This window comes from Gambusia affinis, linkage group LG01 (genome assembly GCF_019740435.1).
Source record: "Gambusia affinis linkage group LG01, SWU_Gaff_1.0, whole genome shotgun sequence".
In the NCBI taxonomy this organism is placed as follows: domain Eukaryota; kingdom Metazoa; phylum Chordata; class Actinopteri; order Cyprinodontiformes; family Poeciliidae; genus Gambusia; species Gambusia affinis.
Window position 1 is genome coordinate 20,495,498 of NC_057868.1, and position 24,527 is coordinate 20,520,024.

Below are 24,527 nucleotides of genomic sequence, written 5' to 3' on the forward strand. Positions count from 1 at the left end.
TATCCTACTAGCTACCTATACTTTATGGGCTTTAACCAGCAACAGGCTGTGCATTCAGCTTCAGCCTGTACTCCGCTGTATGAATAATACATCTGAAGCTGCACCGGGTTTTCACAAGACCAGGTATTGCATTTCTTCTTGTAAGTGGATCTAAATGCCAGCCTGACAAAGGGTTCTGCATCCGTTGCAGTCGGTGGTTTGTTGCATAGCATGATGCATCACCTAACATGAAAATGAGGAAGTGCTACATCTTGGGATGTTATTTATTCATTTCCACTATGACGTACAGTAAACAGAAAAGAAGAAGTGGGAGAGCGGATGTCTATGAATGTTGGTACAAAAAAGTTTCAGGTTTCAGGTTTCATGCATGCCTGTATTTCTACACTTTGCGTGATCGATAAAGGGTTGCTAAAGCCTGAACTGGAATGAGGGCTTCACATTCCTGGAAGCAAAGAGCCAAATATATTCATTCTGAGCTTTATAAGGTGAATATTGGAAGGAAGAAATGTCATCATCTCCTGTTTAGATAACTGATTGCCAATGGAAGACATGCCTGAAGTGTGATCACATCAGTTGTAAATAAATACTGGATTGGTTTCACATTACTTACTTTTGAAGTCCAGATTATGTATCTCAAAACGTCAGTAATATACATTGATTTACAAAATTATTCTTATTCCTTTAAGCATTTCACATCTTGACAAGTTGCTTCCAAAAACTTGCAAGTTCTTTCCTGGGATTTTATGTGACAGACAAACACAAAGTAGATCAGTGAACGCACAAATATTCAATGGTTTTCCTCCAGGATTACCAAAAAGTTCATTTTCAGTCTCATCTGAGCAGAGCGCCATTTGTTTGTCGTTTTCAGGGGTATTTGAGTGAAGGACGTCAGAAGAGCCACACAATTCAGATTTTTATTTCTAAAAAAATATTTTTAAAAATTATGTACAGTTTTCTTTACAATTCACAACTATCGACAACACTATACATAGTGTGGCTCGAAAGACATAAAATTCCCCAAAAATAAGAAAATGGAAAAAAAATGGTGGTTGCTACATGAAGAGAATTAATTAATAATAATATCATGCACAGGATTGTAAACCCAATCTGTGATTACAGCTATCCTGACTTGCTGAACTTGTAGTAACCCGGTCCAGACTTAATCATCCTTCATATCTTGTTTTTGATCAGGCTCATGGATTTGTTCCTGAGTAAAAATAAAACCTTTCTGAGGTATTTCTCTTCCATGCGTCAGGACAACTACATAGTCGATTGAGGAGCCCTCAAAGTAGCTTATTTATGAAACTGGGGTCAAAAAACTATTTCAGTAGTTCTTCCTGAAGTCCAGGGCCGCTGTGAAAGATGTCACTTATGCCAAGAATAACTCAAAGGCTTCAGCTGTTCCTTTGATAAACAATCTGTATTTAAATTCTTAGTCAGTGGAATGTTTTCTGGAGACTCGGATGGGAGCGCGGAATCTCACAGAGGGAAACACATCGAGTCAGAGCATATTGGGCAAAGTTAGGGGAGTTTAGAAAACGTAGAGTAACATGACTGTTTGCCTCTTTCAGCCTCGCTATATATACATGGCCCAAAATGGAGCAAACAATGGTGAAAACCTCTTCGACATGAATCATCCTTTATATTATTGCACAGTTCTGTAATCCTGGAGATAATGTAAGCCTTAACCAAGGGGTTTTATATCTCCTAAGTATTTACAAATAAAGTAAAGAAAAAAAAAAGTCCTTGCTAACAAAAAAATTGTCAATAAGAGTTTCTAGCTAAAATAAATGAATACATTTAAAATAAATTTGCCTCCTTCTGAGCCATCTCAGCAGCATCCGACTTTAAATAGCTTTGAATCTTCACGGTTCTCTTCCCTCACTGAGGAGCTATTGAACAATGCAAGAGGTTAATCAAATCCCAGTCATGGTGTTGACCTTTGGTGGAGGTCAAGGGCCACGGTTGAAGGGCGGCAGACGTGCCGAGCGATTGGCCGAGAGGGCTCAGCGTTGAAGGAGACGAGCGTCATGGAAGTGTAATGGATATGTGAACAGAGCTGCTCTGGGGAAAGCTACAATTCTGAATGGAAAAAGTGAAAATCTGGACAATGCCATTTGTGGCAAAGCCACAAAACCTGTAATAATTTCCACATAGTGAAATCGAAAAAGGAGAGTAAAAGTAAAAATGATCAGCATATAGAATAGGGGTGGGCAATCCTGGTCCTCGAGGGTCGGTGTCCTGCAACTCATAGATGTCTCCCTGGTCCAACACACTTGAATCTAATAGCTGATTCACCTCCTAAATGCAGTCAAGTTCTCCAGAGTCCTGCTAATGATCTCATTATTTGACTCAGGTGTGTTGAAGTAGAGATACATGTAAAAGTTGCAGGAGACCAGCCTTCGAGGCCTGGAGTTGGCCGCCCCTGATATAGAATGTCCTTCTGCTTCTTGATTGTTTAAAATTTCACCGAATGAGGGTTTGAAATTTTGAGTACCAGTCAAAAAATGTGCTTTGTGAAGCCTGACTGACCTTTGTCCCCAGAAATCTAATCAGTTCATCATAGAGTCAAAGCGAACATTCGTGTCAGATGTAGTGAAATTCTCTCCAGATGTTTCTAAGATAACACATTCAAAGCCTGTGGAAGTTCAGAGACACTCACCTTGATCTCTGACCCACAAAATCCCTTTAGCTTACCATGCAGCAACATGGATATTCCCCCTACAGTTATATTTCATTTGTACCATATTTGAACATTCAAACAGGTAATTTATATCTTGCCAGAACTCTTTTCTGGTCTCTTGCTATCACAGATCCACATTAATTGGTATTTTCATGAGCTGCCAAAGCTTTTTCTGAGATATGAATTGCTTTAAGAAGGTAAAGGTCAATTCTGGTATTATGTCTAATCATCAGCTTCAGACTGCAGGACATTCAACTGCTCATAACCCAGAAGTGTAAGAAGAGCTTGTGGATTGAAATCTATATTAAAACCAAAATATTTCTCCTCAAAATGAGGTTTGTTCCCTGAATCACAATCTGGTTGTTGTTCTAGTCAAAGCTAGTGGTATGACCCCAAGATCTGGTTGACTTCCTGCATCCATGTCTTATTTTGAAGTAAGACAGGAAGTGGGTATTGAGTCACTGTGATCTTGTGACAAAATAGAGGTTACATGTCAAGTTGGCTGACGAAGAAGCCTCCTCCATTTTAAAATCTTCTAGGACGCACATTGGACTCTGTATTTACAGGGTTTTAAGATTGCTACAATACTTGAGACCTGCCATAAAAGTGCTTGACTGCATATTTTAATAGTTTAATTAAACACTAAATATCCCTCAACAGCCTTCTGGGAGCTAATGCAAAAACTAATATATGTGTCAAGTGGCACTGCGCCGAGGTGTTTCAGCTTCCAAATTTTCTTTTTCTTTTGAACATTTTAGAAATGAAAATCAGTGAAGAGGTGAATCTGTGAATACTGAACCACGAGTAAGCTCTCCTAACCGTTAGCTGATAATGGTGATTAAACTTCACAACATCCCATCATGACAAAACATAAAGGCCTTTTCATAATTTTTAAGAGATCTGGGAGGCAGCAAATGGCTCTATTTTAAAATGTTAAATTTTAAAAGTTTCTACACTGAAAATATGTGATTTACCTGAGTTCCAGTAAAGCAAAGCTCAAGATTTACAAAGTTTTATTATGTTTTCCGGCACCTTAAAATTAGACAAACAAAAAATTTAATATTTGGAGAAGTCAGGTTCTTTAATCAAACATATACTCTATTTGGATTGTCAGTTTTTTTCTTAGAATACTGTTAAATTCTTGCATAGTAGTCTAATCGTGTGACCTGAATGTATCATAACCGTCCTGTTTACGATCCGTCAACACAAGCTCATTTCATAACCCTGAATTAACATCCTGAACTACTGTTGATGTGTCTAACACCAGTCAAATTAATTAAAAATTCTGCTGTAAAGATGAACTCTATTTCAGATAAACCAAAATAAATTCTCATCTTTCAGTTTTTTCCTTTCCATTGTCAGTCGTAGAACAGAGAGATGGAAAACAGCATGCGTTAATCAGTTCTCTGCCCTGGCACTTGGCCTTGCACCTTGACACTTCACACATGTGTGCAGGTACACTTTTATGATCTAATACTGTGACAGATATTAAATATCATCCATGCCACCAGACAGATTGTGTCTGACTGTGAAATGACTTCACAACAATGTTAGAGCCTCTCAGAAAAAGTTAAGCCCACCCCGTGATTCAGCGTGCTGTACCTGAGAAACTGAAACTCAGCCTGTGTCTGTGCTCCTGTTGCCTAGGCAGAGAATACTGATGCTGGCATATTTTGTCCCTCAGTGAAAGTGCAGACAGATTATCAGAGGGACAAAGAAGTAGCTGGAGCCTGAGTACTACCAGCAGGAACATTGTCCCCCTGGCTGAGTGACACACCATGTCTTCCTCCCTGGACACAGACCCTTCTTTGTTTCTTCCTAGGGGCCAAACAAGTTCATCCAGAGGGGAGCAGCAAGGGTGGGGTGAGCTAGTGTGAGTTGGACTTTCAGATAGTGATGGAGTGGCGAAAGAGGAAGACAGAATCACCAAATGATGAAGAATCAGTGAAACTGATTTGGTTTGTGGGGCCATGAGATAAGGAAAAAGACATTTTCCCTGCATCTATGAGTAAGAATAAAACCAAGTTTGTGTTTTATGTCTGTGCTTTTGAATGCAGAGTTCATGTATGCGAGCTCAATCCATGTGGCCTTCTCCTGTCTTCTGCTTTCTGTGTACTTACAAACTGCAGGAACACGTGGCCCAGCGAGTGGTTAGGATGAGGTTCAGGCTGCAAGCTGGCCTCCACAACAGAGAGCACTTTTCTATGCAACTCTAGGATGTCCTCGATGTTAGAAAACAGGATCTGTGTGTGGAAAAATACAAAAAAAGATGATGCAGAGGAAGGGAGATGAACAGAGGGAGATACGGTAGACTATATTAAATGTTTTTTCTGAGGATTTATATGTGAGAATGAGGCCTGTCACAATAACAAATGTTACTAGATAAATTCCCTCAGAAATTATTGAGATAAAGAATAATATTGTGGTGCTGAGACCATTTTTGAGTAATATAATGGTAATTACATAATAGTGCAAGATCACATTATTAAAGGCCAATAAACTTTAAATTCTAACAAACATTTAACACTGGAACTTTAAGGCATTTTACATATCCAAAGTAAATAAATAAAATTACAGCAACAACAAATAAAATGAATTAAGTCTTTATAAAAAAAACAAAACAAAACAAAAAAACCTTTTTGTTCCAGCTTTCTATTTAGAAAGCTGAGCCCAAACCACCAAACTGAAGATTTTTAATCACTCAGTTTTTGGCAGAAAGAGAGAAAAGAGAAAATCAATTAATCATGTCATTGGAAATTATTGAGCTTGTTATAATTTATTGTGATCAATTGATTTATTGCAATAAGCCTAATGGGAACTGATATATTCTTTTAAGAAGCGCACCAACTAAGCTTTTCATGGCTGATACCAATCAGCTAACCTGCCCATTATTTAAACCAATTCCCTTTTTTTAAGATCTATAATATCTGGCAAAATGTACTGCAGCTGCATAGATATATTAGAGTTTTAAACCAGATAGAACATGAAGACATTACAATATTATCCCTTTTTATTCCTCTTTATCTCAAGTTTCAGAATTTCAAAAAAGTGCATCAGTGCGTATGCAGATGATTAGTACTTACACCAGTGGAAAATAGTAGGACTTCTTAGTTTGGATGAATCTTTGAATAGGATAAGAAATTATCTAATTATCTAAGTTTGGCCTGCTGGTTACTAATCACGGGTGATCAATAAAAACTTGGTTGATTCTAATTTCTGGCCGATCGATTGGTATATCTCAAGAATTGTGTTTGCATTGTGCTTTGGGGGCTTACCTTGACATGTTCAGGTGAAAGACACTGTTGGTCGCCTGGAATTTGCCTGATTCTCTGAAGAAATGCCTGAAGAGGAAACAGAAACAGACACTTAAAAACACAACATTTAATTTAATGTGAATGAAGAAGGGGGCTCTCAGAGGCGCCTGGGTCACTAAAACAAAACAACAAGACAGACTTCCTGCGGTCAGGAAATCCAAGTGGGACAACTCCTCATTTCAGAAGTAAGGCACATGTCTCTTCTTATTTAAGGAAATGGATACTGTACAAACAGATTCTGTCAGAGGCTCTGCAGAAAGAGACACACACCCACACACACGCTTATCTGCAGAAAGTTGTATCTCAGTTGTTTTCCTATTGTTGCACAGAACTATCCATTTAATAAAAATATGTTCAACCCCTTTCCTCCTCGAGCAACTAACAGTAGGATTCTGATGCACCCAAGTATCAGTCAAACCAAAAGTACTGCTTCTATCACAGCATCTCTACAGAAAGATGCTGCAATAGAATCACATCAAGGTGAGCTTTACCTGTGCAGGCATAGGCTTTGACACCTACCAATCAGGACGTGACAAAAAAAAGGAGAGAAAGGAAGTGAATCTGCCAACAGTTTCTTTTTTTCCATCTTCCTCATTTCTCTCCCCATCATCACACTGTTTGACAGGCTGAACCTTCCCTTAGTCTGTCTCATCTCCAGACACTAATTGGATCTTAAAACGGAAACAAGATGGATCCCATAACCAACCCATGAACCCCTTCACCCCCCAAACCGCTTTTTCTTCCTGTTTTGTCTCCAGCTTTCAAAGCCTCAAGGCTGAAAATCAATATCTTGTCAGGTGCATTACGGGAGCTGATGAACCTGGAGTTCATGGCTCCAGAGATGAACAGTAGAAGTGAAGCTCAAGGTTATTGACCCTTTTACCTCTTATTTGAGGCATACACAGACATATATATCTCTCTATATATAGATATATATATATAGATATGTTAAAATTTTGTACTGCTTACACTTTTTAGCCTATAAAATATGAAATATGCAGTATGTGGGAAACAACATGCGCCAAAGCTTCAGCCAGTTTACAGTTAGACAGGGAACTAAAAGCCAGTTTTGCCTATTGGACATTATTCCTAACGCTGCAGCTGACTAGCAGTACGCAGCAACAGGTAAGGGAGAGGCAGTGCTGCGTAACGTTTTGCTCAACACAGCCAGACGCAACCTCTGGTTACTCCGACATTAAAGGACATTAAACCGCAGGGACTCATGGTGGGAAACTGGCAGTTTTACCAACACGAGTTTTTAAAGCTTGGAACATCTGTTCCAGGGCTTCACAGTTTTAAATAAATAGAAAACAAATCTCAACTGTCGATTTCATTTTCATTGTGCAAGTTGAGGGAAATAACATTAATGTTATACCGTTCACACTAAACTTAATGTTTAAGACAATAAATATAAACCGAACAGTAAGGGATGCAAGTTTTTTGAGTAAATATCCCTTTTTACAAGAAAACTCATTTGGACGAAGTTCAGCCACCACCCTGAGCCTATGCTGAGGTATTTTACTTTCTGAGTTATTCATTGAAAACAATCCATCATTTTCCTCCTTCTTCACAGTTCTTGATTTTGCATTGGTCTGTCACAGAAAATGGCAAAAACAACTGGCTGTACCAAGTGTGAAAAAAAAAGTATAGATAATTTTGTTTTTGCAAGACTCCATCTTAAAAGCCTGCTTACTAAGTTCCAGTAAGTCACCGTCTGTAATGAAAGACCAACTCTTGTAATCACACATTTGCTCTAAACTTAGAATCCTGCAAACCAGACCGTCAGGCATCAACTGTATAATTTCCTTTCAGTCTGGGCAGTTTAAGGAAGGTTTGTTTCACTGCTTTCCCGCCTTTACTAGCTTTTGCGTAGGTTTCTCGTATATAAAAAGCAAGTGTCTAGCTATGAGCTGGCACCACTAATTAAGAGCAGTATTAAAGGGAAGCAGAGGTTGTCATGTTCTTGACTGGCTTCGAGAGGGAGCTGATTGTGCTTGTGGCATATGCTAATTAAATCTCCCATATGGCAACTTTCATCCACACTGGTGGAGTCAGTGGTGTGAAAGAGGAGATGAGAAGAGGCAGGAAACAAGCTTTGAATTCAGTCAGAAACAGAAGAGCAGAAGAAAGTATGAGAGCCACAGGATAAGGAGAAAAAGCTGGAACAAATGGTGAGGTCCAAAGTGAAGCATCTCTTGAGACACAATTTAAGAAAATGTGTCATACAGATGTGGTGATCAGAAGGGAGGCTGGTTGGAAAGAGCAACAGGGAGTTTCTTATTTCACCCAGGGATGTGTTGTCTATCTTCATTGTTCCGTCACAAAGCACACAGGTTGGTTTGGAGAGAAAGCTGGGAGGCTTTTACTGTTTGCCCAGACAGTAAACTCAGCCGAGCAAGAGAGGACAGCCTGAACTGGGAAATGAAAAACTAACTCCTAGAGTCTGAAATGCTTTATTTTGAGAAAATACTTGTGATAAACAATATTGAACCAGCCCAAGAGAAGCTATTTCGGGTTTAAATGGGAAGGCGGTGACATCTGATGGATACCGCTTGGCTGGTACCTAGAATGCAAAGCATCACGTTCTGTCAAACTGCAGTCAGGAGACATTTTCATATTCATCTATTTTTGAGCGTAATAACTGGCAGAGAGGCCAACTTCCTGCCGAGATAACAGGAAAGTCAGTCATGTTTTAAAGAAGTGAGACCGGAACGTGATTTGTTCCGACTTTCTCCGCCATCTAAATCTGCAGCTGGATGTATGACAGGTTGTCAGTAACAACCCACTGCTGTGAAAATTCGGTGCGACTTTTGTTAACCAGGTGTGACTGGCTTGGCAATCCCAGTCCCACAGAAGCAGATTTGATTGAGTTTTCAACTTGAATTATGTATGTATCACTGGAATAGAAAGAACGACTCCATGCTGCAAACACACAGCAATATAAATCATGATGCAGTTATTAGGGATGAGGTTGGTCATGAATAACCCTCTGAATGCCCCTCTACAAAAAATTACTGTCTAATCAACATGCAGAGAGGCAGCACTTATTGACTGCTAACTATGCTAAAGAAAGCATGAAACATCAAATGGTTAAAAAAAAATTTTATTCTGCTACAAGTTAGAATTAGAATAATTAGCTAATATATATATATTGCTCCTTTGTGCTTTATTTATATTTTTTTCTGCATCCAAACTTTTTCTGGAAGCACCTTTGCGTGTTACAGCCGTTCCTCCACTGCTGCTCACATTGCATGTCTAAGATACCTTGTTACCAGAAGCTAAAATAAGAAAAAGTATCAATCAGTGTGATAATAATAGTTTGTCAGATGGGACAGAAATAATTTTTTTGATTCCCTAGGATTCACACTAATGAGTCAGACGAGCTCAGACGGGGCTCAGCTGCAGCAAAACAGAGATATTGCACATGAAGGTCTCTTGCCAGAAAGGGACGTCGCGCTGTTGGGAGGGGAAACTGCTCATGATGCAATCCCAGTAGAGACAAGTAACAAGACCATGACCGCAGACCAGCTGCCAATTACAACGCAAATACACAGAATACACCAAGGACTGTCACTGTGGTGAACCCATGGAAGTACAGCATCTTCTGCAGCAGAAGCAGACACTTCAAACTGATACGGAGCACGGTCACATCTACCAGCTCTGAAATCCTCAGCAATCTTTCCATCAGTCTGGAGCAGAAACCAAATGTAACAATCTTCTTAACGCACAAATAAATTCTGTCATATTTGGTCTTAAAGCAATATGACAAACACCCACAGAGACTGAACAAAAAATATTGTTTTAAAAAATCAAAACATTTGTAATCAGACATGCTTCACTAAAATCAAGCACTACCTTCACAAGCCACCCTATTTACAAAAGGAGATTATCTCTACATAATTTCTTCTCTACATATTTGATAAAAAGTAACAAAGGCAGATGCTGGTCTTCATGCAAAACTCCATTTGTGGTAGAAAACTAACTCTGTACATCACTGAGAGCGCATCAGGCGAAGCAGGTCAGCATGAATGAAGGATAATCCTGGAGAAAACCTGGCAGAGATTACAACAGGAAAACATAAAGTCTGAGCCGCAATGCAATGTTTACATCAGATATCCTTGATGAGCTAGAATGGCCCAAGGTCCAGACCCAAATCCAATTAAGAATCTGTTACAAGACTTGAAAACTGCAGTACACAAATGCTCTTCATTCAACCTGAGCCTGAGCGACATGAAAAAGAAGAATGTGAAAAGATTTTAGCCTCCAGACGAGCAAAAATTGTAAAGATTTATCAGGGTGCACTGATATTTCAGCCCAGTTTCCTTAATGTTGGGGGATCAGCAATGGATTGATATTTAAATGAGAAACCAATCTTATATAGAAAGTTCTGAGAACCAGCCACTGTCTCGTTCTGCTGTGAGAGAAGGCTGATGGGCAGACCGGAACACCAGGTCATGTCTGCATATATACGGTTAACACTGTTACCAACTGCATCAGCCAAAATCAGTATGTCAGAAAACTGCAATCTGTGCAGCCCTACTCAAAAGACTTGCTGCTGTAACTGCACAAAATACTCCACAGTGTTGACTGAGGACAGAATGAACACAACGCATCTTTTAAATGCCAATTACAAAACAATGGATGTTTTTCCTTGTCTTCACAACTACACACCACTGTGGTTGTAAAAGGTCAGAATGGGGGGGAAATGTAAACATAAAGATCTTTAAAAAAAATGCAACTTAAAGGATCTTGCATTACAGCAAAGAGCAGTTACAATCAATTCCAAGTTCCTAGAAGCAACCTTGCTGCCTTTGTGCAATACATAAACTTTGTGTTACCATTTTTACAACCCACACACCCTTTTCGAACACACTGTTGTACAAGGGTGTTTTCACACTTTATCTAACAAAAACGGGTTTTCCTGAAGTCAGCACAGCAGTTTACGGTTCTGCAAGAGGAAAACAGCCAGCCAACAATCAGGTGCAGCTCAGAAAGAAGGTTGGCAAAAAGTCACTGTGAGGCCCACAGGAAACGTAAATGGCAGTGATCAGCCGGCTCACAGCAGATTAAGGACTAAAACCAAAGAGAGGCACATTTGTGTGGTTAGAGTTTGCACAATTGAGGTCAACTGAAGCTGCTTCTGCATTTTTAAAGTCTGCCTTTCGATGATCCTCAGCATCGTGCAAGACACTTTCCGGGAACCAAATCTTAAACGGAACAAATTAAAACGCTTGTGCACTGGTACAGATGCATGTCAAAAACTGCACCAGTCTCTGGAGTCATGTGGAAGCTGACTGGTGCCACTTGCTCCCAAGTCACCTGAGCTGGATAAACCAAGGTCGGGGTTTCCTACAGAATCCTGGAATAAATTACGAGCAACAAATCCTGAAAAAAAAAAAAGAATTATGCAAAAGACGGGGTTTGAACATTCCTCTCCTTTTGTGCGGCATGCAAACAGGAAGTGAAAACATTGCAATCACGAAGAACAAAAGCCATTGTTTAAAATGAAATTAAGACAGCAAATCAATTACAAGAGGTTTTCAGGTGAAGAATCAGCCATTTGACTTGGCAGGAAACAACCAACAGAACAAAGTGCTGCCTCTCAACACAAAAGAACCAGATGTCATTTTTGGACAGGATGTGTGGCTTTTTCTTAAAAGGAAGTACATGACACATGTGGCTGGCCTATAACTCAGTTGCATTCAAACTCAGGTTTGAAAGCAGGTTTGAGCACTAAAGTGTTTTTTTTTTTTTTTTCTTTTTTTTTAGGAATTAACCAATGATCAGGAAGTACTCTACCTCACAGGTAACATGGCAGTGAAGGCAGCATGCCTACTGCTACCAAATTGCTCCAACCACAACACTCTTTGGCATGAATGCTCCTGCTGAGGGAAGACTCGGCGTTAGCTCACATATGTATGGTGTTTAAAATGAAGTCAGCAGAAGAACAAAGATATGAGAAGCTATTTAAAGAAAACTGTATTTTCCACACAGTTATTCTGGCTATTATTTCAGATTCTACAACACTTAACTTCTACATACAACTAGAGCAAGTCACCCAAAGATGTTAATTTGAAATTCAGGAAAAGTGAGCCAAAGCAAACTTCAGAAGATCCCAGAATGTATAGAGTACAACAAATATCAGAGCTAAGATAAAGATGCACAGACATTCATGTTTACAGTTCTTAAGGCTAACCAAGCTTATCATGCTAAGTAGTTAGGAAGTCAAAGACTGTCTAAATGGTTATCTACCTAAATAAATTCCTCTGTTAACAAAACAAAAAAACCCGCTAAATCTTAGAAAGTATTTTGGTATGATTTCTAGTGCAAATATCTTACTACACTTGAAATAAGACAAAAATAACTTACAAGTAGCTCTTCAGTAAGATATATGAGCTTGTTATAAGTCAGTAATCCCTTATTATTAATAAAAAGTTTGTAGTTCCACTTGTAGATAACTCTACTTATAACATGGGAGAAATGTTTTGCTACAAGTGAAAAAATTTGTTAGTGGAACAAGAACTTTATTTAATCAATATTCAAGAATTACTGACTTAAAACAAGTTCCTAAATCTGTCTGAAAAGCTACTTTTGCAATTTATTTTGTCTTATTTCAAATGTACTAAGATATCTGCAATGGAAACTAGACCAAAAATAATTGGCAAGTTTTAGTGTTTTAGAAGTGATGGTGTTGTAGTAGAGTGACAGCACTCTCTTACACACAGTGTGACATCGCCCCTGCGCCTAACAAAGATACTTACTGACCGCTAAACAGCAAGAAGGCAAGAAAATTGGTTAAACATTTGTAAAGCTAAAAAAACTGGAGACCACAAATCTCTGATCAGTGGGTCTCTACGGTAATCACAACTGAACCTGAGGCATGCGTGACCTCAAGCTTTTTCTCATTTGACGAGCACCCAGAATGTCATTATGGGCAGGGAGAGCTAGACGACAAGGTGTGAAGACAGAGATGGACTATGCTGGTGTGGGGGTACTGTCCGCTTCACTGGGCAGGGAAGAGGAGAAGCCCTGCTGGCTTCATGTCTGCCTCTGTCTATCCTTCCTTCCTTCCTTGTTCCTTCCTCCGTTCGTCCGTCCATCCGCCTGCAGCGGGACCAGAATCCTCGGTTTGGATTGGAGCCACAAACATAAAGACACAGACACATGCTTAAAAACAAACGGTAACTTCTCAAAAGGCTTAATATCAGCCTCAGTCCTAATTACTGCAATGGATTTCATAACGCAAGAAACTCTACACTGTCATAATTACAAAAAAACAGAAACCAGCAGGGAAATAACTAGAGAGAAGTGAAGAAATATCAAAGTGGGTCAAGCTGCAACATAGGACTCAGACTCAGACAGAATGCTGTTGAAGTTCACGGTACAGAAGAAGGAGGGGATGTTCATAAAGAGTCAGGTCTCAGGCAGAAGCAGAGCATACAATTTATCATTAATCTACAGTAAATATTTGAAGGTCACTCGACTGGTGATCCCACAGCATCATAAATATTCTCCCTGTTTTTACCATCCGACACAGAGCGCAACATTAGTGTGTGTAACACACTAATGTGTGTGGTAACACTGATTAAACAAGCCAGCTTGTAATGGTGTCTTGTAATAAAATCAGTGTTGGAAGCACAGGTTTCATATCTCATACTGCCAACGCAATATTTCTCAATCTTTATATTCCCAGCACAAGATTTCTGAAATCATGTCATTACGATGTGACATTTTTCAAAAGAATCTGCCAATAAATTTCAACCAAGTCTTTTGGAAGCTTTAATGTACACATTTAGCTGGACAATAAATCGTCCCAGAAGTTATTATGATAAGCAATAATATTGCTGTTTTCAAGTAATATAACAATAATGACATAATAATGCAAGTCCCAATAAAACAAAATTGCTCAAAGCATCAGACTGAAGACTTCCATTATCCAGTTTTTTGGTAGAAACTGAGAGAAAAGAGAAAAACAATAAATCATACAAATGGAAATTATTGCGCTTGTTTTAATTTATAATATCATTAATTGATTTATTTCTTATTGCAAATAGCCAAAATGCAATGTGTGTTTTTTTTTTTATCTGATGGAACAATGAATCCCAAAAGACTGATCAAGAGGATTTTGCTCATAATGGAAAATGATTCTCCATTATTACTTTACTTTCTGAAAAGAGAAGCTGATTGTTTTTTTTGCTCCCATTTATCTGGTTGTGGTTCTGTGTGATGAGAGCGGAGACGGTGGCAGCAGGAATAAACCTTGGCCATGTTTCCAGTCCTTTCACCCGCCACTACATCAGCATTCAGCAACAATGCTTGGCCATCTCGCTCAATTCACATACCTCACAAGAGACCCTGTATATCAAGAGCAAGCTCCAACACTTGTCAGTGTTTTTTTTCCCAAGCGGGTCCTGAGAGCCCCTTTTTCAATTTGTTGCAGTTCCCACACCTTCAGTAACAATCCTCTGACTGAATCCCAGATCCAGGACTTTTCTATGTGGTTCTCAGGTCACCAGCCTGAAACTCTCTACCCTTCCTTTCCTGAAGCAAGAGAAAACAACAGCAAGCCAAGAACAATGAACCATTAAGCATCTCTCTTTTAAAAGGAGGCGGATTGGGCTAACCAGCCACAGAGGGAGCCAGGGCAGTTCTGCAGAGGGGATCGGGCCAGTTTGGGGCCGACATGGCATGAAATCCAATAAATAACTGAAGAAATCCCCTCTTTGTAGCTGGAGACCAGCGGAGCCCGAGAAAGGCCCGTGGCTTTGCCACAATGAGGGACCCCAGCAAACCATGGCAGACTTCTCTTTCTCCCAGAAGCTGTAATTCACATCTCTCCTCAACTCCTCCTCCCAAGGAAAAAATAAACTCCCACCGCTCCTCCTTCACCCACCAGCCAGTCTGTAGCTGTCTTCCAAGAGAAACTCTTTTTGGCAGATCCATTTGCCAAAACACAAAGTCGCCTTTGAGCCTCATCCAGGTTTTTTTCTTCCCCCCCCTTTTCTGCTCCTCATCACGCTCACTTCCGCTTTGAAGGACTTTAAGCTTCAAGGTTCTTTGAGGGGCTCATAGGAGCAGAAACTAAACCCTACTGGGAGTCGCAGGGGGGACGGGACCTCAGAGGAAGGACATGAACACTGAGTCAGGGAGTTCCTGTCTGAAACAGACGCCTCGCCGAGCCCACAGCAACATCAGATGATGGCATTGATGCAAAACCAGGGAGCCTCTTTCAATATGCTAATAACGTTATTTAATATCTATACGTCAAGTGTTTGGGTAGCATTCAGAGTTAAGAGAACTCATCTGTTGATGTCAGGTTTTACAACTCTACCATTTGCTTTAAGCTATAATTGATATATTGTGTCAATAGGAAAGGCTTGACTCTGGTTTGCTTTAGTCTATAAATGTGGCTTTCTGTTGACAGGTGACATGTGGCGATCTGCAGATAACATCATGGACCAGATTGCAAAGGCCATCTGGAGGTTTGGAAGTGTGTTTTTGGTGCAGACAGACGTAAGGATGACAGACTGAATCAGTGTGGCGGTGAGTGAGCCGTCAGAGGACTGCGCATCAACACCAGACCCCCACAAGGAGGAAAAGACACAGGATCATGTTTTAAAAGGTTAATGTCAATACATCAATGAACAAAACAAGCCCCACCTGGTATTCAACCAGGCAGACATAAACAGTCTGCACAACCATGAAGATTAGGTAGTGGCAAAGAGATGAATTAGGGCCCAGGACAACACAATAATGGTCATTTGGGAAAGCCCGTGGGCAGATATTACAGATTATTCTCTGATCAGTAAAAGACAGAAAGCAGCAGGTTAAACCTCTTTATGTTGGGTTTAACCTGCATAAAGGTTAAACCCAAATAAAAAACCTTTATGGAGAAATAAAGGTTTTTGTAGCTTTGAAAATGCTAAAGTAGCCGACCAAAATACTATCAGAGCTTCTGATCTGGTGAGCCATTGTTACAAATGAGATGGTTTTAGTTTCCACTGAAATGTTTCTCGTATCATTTGGTATTTTACCTCCTCTGGAGCCACAGGGACAAAAGAGCTTAGAGCAGGCGTCTCAAACTCCAGTCCTCAAGGGCCACAGTCCTGCAACTTTTAGATGTGCCTCTGCTGCACCATACCTGAATAGAATAATTGGGTCATTAGCAAGGCTCTGGAGAACTGATCTACACAAGGAGGAGGTAATTAATCCATTTCATTCCAGTGTTTTGTACTTGTGGCACATCTAAAAACTGCAGGACAGCAACCCTTGAGGACTGGAGTTTGAGACCCCTGGCTTAGAGATTATAATGAATCACATGCAGTTGCTTGATATAAGGCAAGTAGAATAATATACACATTACTGTGTATACAGTACTGGTCATTCTTTCCTTAAAGGTACGGATGAATGTGGGTACAAAACTGTAGTCTCCATAAACATGTGGGAGGTTTGTACAGAAATAGTTAAAGTATTTGTGTCACACAAAACTTTATTAGCGTCACCACAGTAAAGTCACTTCAAAATAAAAGTTCTGGTGCAAATAAGCTCCAGAAAACATCAGTAACTATTATGAATAATGAAATCAGAGACAGTAAAATTGAAGCTAATGATTAAGAGTCTCTCTACACACAAAACTATTCAATTACCAGAGGAAAACAACTGATGTTCAGATTTATTACATGTTATCATAGATTAGACAAGCACATCTGTTACGGCCCTGGGCCTTATGGGCTGGGTTGCTGGTGTCTTGTCGTCTGTCTTTGTGTTCCTCCCCTTTACAGGTGCTGCTGATTTGTTCATTTGGAGCACAGAGCATTTAAACCCGTCTGTCTTCACCTTCTGGGTTGCCTTCAGCGTCCATTCTGCCATTTGATGCTGTTGGGGTTTTAGTGCCAGGCCTCAGCTCTCCTCCTTTTTGCACATTTGAGTTTGTCTTTGTTTTTGCACTTCAACACTTCCATATGCACTTATATACCACATCCAAGTATTTGCATTACACCACTGATATCGACATCCACAATCCATTGTTGTTTTTAATAAATATTGCCTTTTTATGCACTCTAACTACTGCATGGTCTCCCATATTTGTTATGACCTTGAGCCAGTTGTAACAATTGGGGGCTAGTTCAAACTGTTCTGCGAGTTATGTTTGGTTCGGTAAGTTTGACATTTTGTCTTATGCTTTGACTGAATTATGTTGTTTGAGCCCTTGTTTCACATTGGATTTCTGGCTCTTGGGGGATATGCAGGTGGTTTGGATAACGTGCAGTGCATTTTGTGATTTTTGGAGCGGAATGCTTGTTTTATGGCTTAAAATTTTAGCGAGATAGACAAGTGTCAAGTTTTTAATGTGCACTAGTAAAACGTTTTTGAACAGGTGTCCCCTTGCAGGTTTTAGCGGCGTTTCCCAACAGTGTTTTCACCATGTTATTTCCTAGTGTGGAGATACGGCGGGTAGAGCTTCCCTATTCCTTTTCCCTTCATCGGCTTGGAAGCATTCCGTGATTGCGAGGCGGTGACAGCCTGCTAGTCGCCTTTATTGTGCCACTGGTTTCTAAATGCATAAAAAAACCATCACTATGCCCCAAAAGACTAGGATGAGTTTGTAAGCTTCTTCGCTAGGCAGTTAGAGGGGACAATGAGTGGTCATTCTGAGTTTTTATTGTGCATTACATTGTCACTTGTCCGTTGTCATAAACCATGGATCAGGTTGAAGCTTTTAGTGGTTAAAGGATGTCTTGGAGATGTGTTAAGAACAGTTATAATGATGGCAGAGCATTATGATGTTCACTCGTATGTCACATAGAGAAGTGATCGGCACTTTTAGACATTTTAAATTTGTTTGAGGTTAGTGTGTAAGCCTTGTTTAAACTCCTCTCCATCTTTAATGGCGAGTGTCACTAGTTTGTCTGGTGGGCAGCAAACGGACTTGTTTAGTAGAAGGAAAAAGTGTGGTATGAGCCTGGTTGTGTCTGTGAGATGACCTTTCTGGTGGAGGAGTTGGCCCACGTTTTGTTGGAATCCCATGAGAGTATGGTGCCGGACGAGTCCCCTCTTATGTTATGCACCCAAGGTCTAGGGGTTCAGGGGCGATAACATAAAAATGTCCAGAGAAAAGGAATTATATAAAGATGATTTATTACAAAAAAAGGAGATTTCACAGAACCCAGACACAATAAAACTTAACCCAATTGAAACAGAAGAAAATGACTAACAAATTAAATTACAAAATGTTCAAATGAGTCATTCTACAGTAACTCAAAGCAACCCAAAAGAAAGGACAAAAGGGAGCACCAAACCTCCCAACACGAGGCTCTAGCTTGTACAAGGTTTACAGCAGATTCAAACTACTTAGCAAAAAGCAAGAACAAAATTGGTCAAACTGCCCAGAGCAGTTGTCAAATACCAAAGGTGGGGGGTCAGCTTTACAAAACCTCTTCCTGCTAGCTGTCCCCCTGGAGGAATGATTTCCAGGCCTTTTATATGGTGCAGGTGGGCCTCGTCAACATCTGATTGGCTTGCCATGCTCTGCTGATCCAATTGGGTGTGGCTCCTGCAGCTTCCAGGCAATCAGAAGGGGTGATGTCACAGCTGATCCTGCATCACAAACAAAAGAAAAGGAGCCTGCACAGCCTCAAGAGGCCAGGGGCTGTAACAACATCATAAAATCTGCCATTTTGGAGCATGCTGTGGTGGCATGGGGGATGGCGCGGCCCACGTTTGAAGGCCTTGGGTCCTCGGCGCGGCCGTTGCGGGTTCGATTCCCAGACCCAGCAGACATTTGCCGCGTGTCTTCCCCCCTCTCCTTCCCCCTTTCTTGTCAGCCTGCTGTCATGTGGGGGACACTGGAGCCCACAAAAGACCCCCTAGTGGGAAAAGGAACTGCCATTCTACCCTCATCAGGACTTAATTAGATAAATCTACCGCTCATTCAACTGATGAGGTAAAACTGAAAGAAGTGAAAATGACTTTGACTAGGCCATTCCAACACACGAATAAAGATTGTTTTATTCATGTGTTGGAATGCTCTGGCTGCATGTTTAAGGTGAAAGGTGAACATTCGCTCCATCCATCTTCCCTGCAATCAAATCTTTCTTGTCCCGGATGAGAAGAAGCATTCCCAGAGCATGATACTGACCACACCGTGTCTCAAACTGGAGGTCAGTCTGAATGTACAGTTTGGTATCATTTGACCAGAGCGCCTTGCTTCAAGTGTCAGCTGCGTCTCCTAAGCGGTTTGTAGCAACCTGCAAACAGAACTTTTCTTGCTGTGCTCTTCTGAAGAAAAGTTAAAATCTCAAAGTGTTTTCCTGGTTGCATTTGAGAAGGAAAAAACAGCACCATCTGCCTGCTGTCCCATCCACACTCCACAGCATTAAGGAACCATCCTGAGAAAGTAGATCTTCAAACTCACATCCCATCAATCAACACGCTGATGAACACTGAAAGCTTTTCTACACATCTTCATTGCCTTCTGTTCCACACTGTGCTTCTTCACTGTATTATCTGATGATTGATAAAGAGATGATGACTTCTTACAGCACCGCCTGTTTCACTGAGCAAACCAACGGCAGCTTTTTACTGTACTACAGGAAGAATCTGCAACAATCTGCTGAGTAGGTTTTTCTGTTCTATTTCTTTTTTGCTTTTATATTATACCTTTGGGGTTAACAGTGGTTCAGACTTGTTAACTTGAATTCTTAAAATTCCTACTGCAGTCTCATGCCTTAAAGAAATGGCTTATCAACACACATGACTATAAAAAACACAGCCAGATTAAGCTGTAACAGACAATTATCCCAGCCCCTTTATAGTGACTTTGACTGGTTCAATACTTTCACTGCAAGGCACCAGAATTGTCCCAAGTTAAGAGTTGTTTTGCTGAACCATCAATCAGTTTGATTTGCAAGTTATGCTCAGAAGCAGTGTTTAAACCCTTGGTAAAATTTTAAAAAAGCCACAAAGCCCAAGTAGCTGCTTTACCTGCTGCTAAATCTCAACAGGTCACTCTTCCATCCCACTGAATGCACCAGTGTTTATCTGACTGCAGCATACTGGAACCACCAGGGTTGTGGCAAAGATGAGAGTTAGAATCTTTAGCTATGTATACTCTCCAGCCAAGAGAAATTTGATGCTGGTCTTTCCCACAGAGTGGGGAGGGCAGGAGTGGTGAAACAGAGAGGGGGTTTAAAAAAAAAAAAAAGAGGAAATAGGAAAGAGGTAGACACATGCTTCAGCTAGTGGAGGAAGCTCAGAGCGGCTTCCTGTATGTCTGTCTTCCTCTAGCTTCGGCTCGATGGCTTTTTGTGTTTGTGTGCGGCCCCGGGCATGTGTCATCCTGTTTGCTTGTTGAAACAACAGCAAGAAACGCATCAAGAGGCAGATGAGAGAAACATTTCAGCAGATATGCAGCCACTGGGTGTGAGCATGTATGAGATTCTATGGGAAGACAGTTTAACAAGCTGGTGATACTTCTAAAATCTACTGGATTTTAGAAGTCTACTGGACTATCCCAGCCCCTTTATAGTGACTTTGACTAGTCCAGTAGATCTATATCGCGTAGTCCAGTAGATCTACTGGACTACGCAGTAGACTCAGTTTGATTGATTAGGAACATTTGTTACATTTTCAGCTGTTGCAGTTCACTTTCACACTGCACTGTGCCAAACAAACCAAACTAATTGAAAAAAACTGTTCCTCTTCTCGCCTGTGGGGGCACTGCCCGCCTGTGGGGGCACTGCACGAAGGAAACAACATGAAAACTTCTGAACAAGACATGAAGTTAAAGCTTCCTTCTTCACCAATGCAAACAAAACTGGAGAAGCATCAGATTTTAGTTTGTAGGATTTCTGTTTTTGTTGGTAAAAACCACAAAAATACTCTTGGCATGTAATTCTGTAACTTAAATGACCAGCTTTAAGTTAGCTTAGCTGTCTGGCTGTAAATGAAATAAAACATATCAAAGAATTATTCAAAACAAAATTCTACAAAAAATTAAGCCAACTTGAATCAATCTTCAAGCATTTTGAATGGATTTCCAGGACTTGGAATGTAATTACAGAATCGATTTTTTTTCTGCATCCCTAGTCTATGATCTGCTTGGCATTAACACACATCCAAACTGCACCAGAGTTCTATTCAACCAAACTCAAACCGAGGTTTGTAGGACCAGAATTCATTTCTTTAGGAGAGTTCATCTGAGCATTCACATCTCCCCCAAACAAATCAGACTTTCCAGGCAAACAAAAGTTCCATTAAAGTGGACTATACAGGGATCTCTCATTAAACGCACTTTAAACTACAGGAATGGTTTCAGGTAAAAACTTTGAAACCTCAACAGTCACACACCAAAACACAATATAGCTGAATTCACATATCAGCATTAGAGCACTAATCTCTCTTATATGGTCCAAAGCAAAGGTCAGAGTTGGCAGGATTTCCAGATGTTTCCCATTATCCTTCCTGGTCACTCAAATCCTCTTTCACATCTCAGAATTAACACCAAAGCACTGATATATTGGCCTCAATCTTCCACTCTTGTTTTTCCAGAATGAAATTCGGTGAAACATGGTAAAAAAAAAAAGAAAAAAGAAAGTGGCCAAAAACCATGTTTGTTTATGGTTTTGAAGGAAAAAACCCTGAAATCCAGCAAGCTAGTGAGCGTTTTGGTGTCGGTGGATCCCAGCATGGGGAAAATCCAGTTGGCTGGATCGCATCAACAAAGCCATGCCAATAGAGAGAAAATCCCCACAAATCTGTGGCACTAAGAAGCGATCAGACACCAACAGGGTGGGGGTGATGTCACAACAAAACGTAGAGCAGTAAAGCAGCAGTTATCAGCAGAAACTTGGAAATGTTCAGACATCCTCCACTATGCTCTAAGACTGAAATAGATTTTTAAGCAATAATGCTGAGCAAACAGTCGTTTTAATCCCCATTGGCTCCATCCTTCCTTCCCTTTCCTCACCTCACAACATCCCTGCATGCACGTCCTACAAACCTGGATGTGGTTGTTAGAGTTGGTAAGTGCCAGGGGATGAGAGACATGCAGAACAGCTGAGAGGCCTACTTAGTGTGTCAGTGAAACTGTGTTTTCAACTGTTTCACTTAAAAAAAAACAAAAAAAAAAACTAAAAGTTCCTATCCTACTGTCACAATGGTGGAAAGTTACGCTCCACAGAAAAATCCACCAACAGGAGGAGGTCTGTCCTGACATCCTAAAACTTTCATAGGACTTTTTTGTTAAAATCAATTACATTCAGGTCATTTTAAATGTTTGGAACCAGGAGATTTACTAAAGGTCATTGCCTTGTGAGAATCTGAAACTGGCCCATTCAGAATCAGTGCTGTCATCCTGATGAAGAAACAGTGAGGGGTTCGAATGTTTGTTAAAGATCACAAAGTCAGAGGAAAATCAAGGGTCTATTTTGAAATACTGTTCAATCTGCAACATGGACATGCTCAAAATCTCCCCAGCAATAAGGAAAACAATCAGAGGAAGAAAAGGAGAAGCTAAAAGGGACTCTACAGAAAAATCAGAGCTTTATGTTGTTTTCTAAGGGGTTGCACATGGAGGTACAGTAAAATAAAAATATGGAGGCAGGCAGCTGAAACCCTGTCAGTCATATCACAACTTTAGTTCCACATTATCAGATTTTACAGACTTCACCAACATTCAGCATGAAGGACAGCACTGTGGCGTCAACTGGCTTATAAACCCCAAGGTAAAAACCTCACACATTTCCACTGATGTTTCCTCGTGCAGCTCTCAAAACGGGAAATAAGTTTCACAGTTTATCTGGGTTTGGGATAAAAACAATGTGTAGAATCAGAAAAACACAACTAACAATCTGAATTCATGATCAGTTTGTTGTAATCCTCCTCTTGATTGCCCTGCTCTCCAGAGATGTGTAACCCCAACCCCAGTTCCATACTTTATTTTTGCTGAAAATGCTGTGAGCTCCCTTATTAACAGCATAGAGAAGCTGGATGGGGGAAAACCTCTGCTCCCGCTTGGGGGGAAGCAGAGCAGTGGTAAAGCAAGATACACACAACTGCTGCCATACGAAACCCACCGGCCACTTTACTAATGTCCAGTGGGTTTTACATGGTGCAACACTGGACCTCATTCTGTGTTACGCTACAATGAGGTTCAGATCTGGGTCTAAACTGGTGATGAGCCCATCCAGAGAAAACATCCAACATAAATTTCCAAAAGATGACTGGAGTGCTATAAAAATAAAAGTGGGATAATAAGTTTTCATCACATGGCTGTTTTTTGGGGGGTGTTTTCAATCATGCATGTTCTGAGTGACAGGACGCGGCTCTGCAGGCAAGCAGAACTTTAAGGAAGTCCTTAACATGCGACAGCACAGAGGAAAGAGGGAACCAACGCCAAGCTTGACAAATATCTACCAAACGATGAAAATAGGAAAAAGCCAGGAATCATCTGGATTCTAATAAATATGTCTCTAAGGTTAAGAATGGTGACAACCAGTCTTTGCCCTCCAACCAGAAGGGAGCCAAAAGACATAAACTGAATAGGCCATTTGCTCCAGGGTGAGGCTTTGCATTTGAGCCTGACCTCTGACTTTTCTTCAACAGAGAGGGAAGAGGGGAGGGGCAATAAAAGAGGGGAATTTCCCCTCAGCAATTAGCATTGTATTATAATAAAGATGTTTTATGCAGACCACACATCCATAATCTGGTCACAGCTGGAGGCAGGCACCACCTACAATGAACAACCAACTAAGGTGACATGGCAGAGGCTTTGCAAGAAGACAGCATGAAGCAATGAGCTGAACAGTCACCTGCAGGTGGGACGCAAACTACTGCCCAAGCTGAAAGGAGCATGCAAAAAAAAAAACAAATGACCAGTCAGTTCATTCAGAAAGGAGATCCTGACCAATGACTGAATAAGAAACTGCTGAAAATAGTTTCTTATCTGAGTCTGGGGAAGGCTTGGAGCTGCAGCTCAATGGCTGTGATAATATTTTTATTTATTTAATTTTTTTTGCAAAGTCCCTTTGAATTCATACCACCTTTCAGCATGTCAGACAGTGTGTGTGCTAAAGCTCAGGAGCTTTAGCACACAAAGGAGAGCTGTGAATTTAGCAGTCTTGTTCATAACATGCTCTGATCAGTGGACTAGACATCCAAATCAGAAATTTTCTGATTGGTTCAATTGTAAAAGAATCAGATTTTTTTCCCTCTTGATTCTCTGGTTAGCTTCATTAACATTAGAGACACATGCTTTGAGACAATGTGTTTAACTTAAGCACTTTTCTCATTTATGAGTTTCATAGCAGGGCTGGGCAATATGGACTTATCACAGTATTTTATAGTACTATTGTAATAATCATAAAAGTGTCAATTTATTACTCCTTTAGGTGACTGAATGGCACAACAATCATAGCTCCACATACACAAGTATTGCTCTTGGAAGAAAATGTGTAATACGCCTCCTGTTGACAGCAGTCACATTAAAAAGTGTGATTTGTATCACTAACTGCTCACAGTAACTGCATTTA

General features: G+C 40.4%; 1 protein-coding gene across 2 annotated transcripts in view; it reads right to left on the bottom strand.

Annotated features, from left to right (window-relative positions):
• The window catches only part of prex1 (phosphatidylinositol-3,4,5-trisphosphate-dependent Rac exchange factor 1), a 99,111-nt gene that overhangs the window by 73,330 nt on the left and 1,254 nt on the right, over nucleotides 1–24,527 (bottom strand). For both annotated transcript variants that reach the window (XM_044114281.1, XM_044114290.1), the window contains exons 2-3: nucleotides 5,959–6,024; nucleotides 4,804–4,926 (exon numbers count right to left, since the gene is read on the bottom strand). In XM_044114281.1, coding sequence (XP_043970216.1) covers nucleotides 4,804–4,926; nucleotides 5,959–6,024 — 189 coding nt within the window. The remainder of the gene's footprint in view (nucleotides 1–4,803; nucleotides 4,927–5,958; nucleotides 6,025–24,527) is intronic.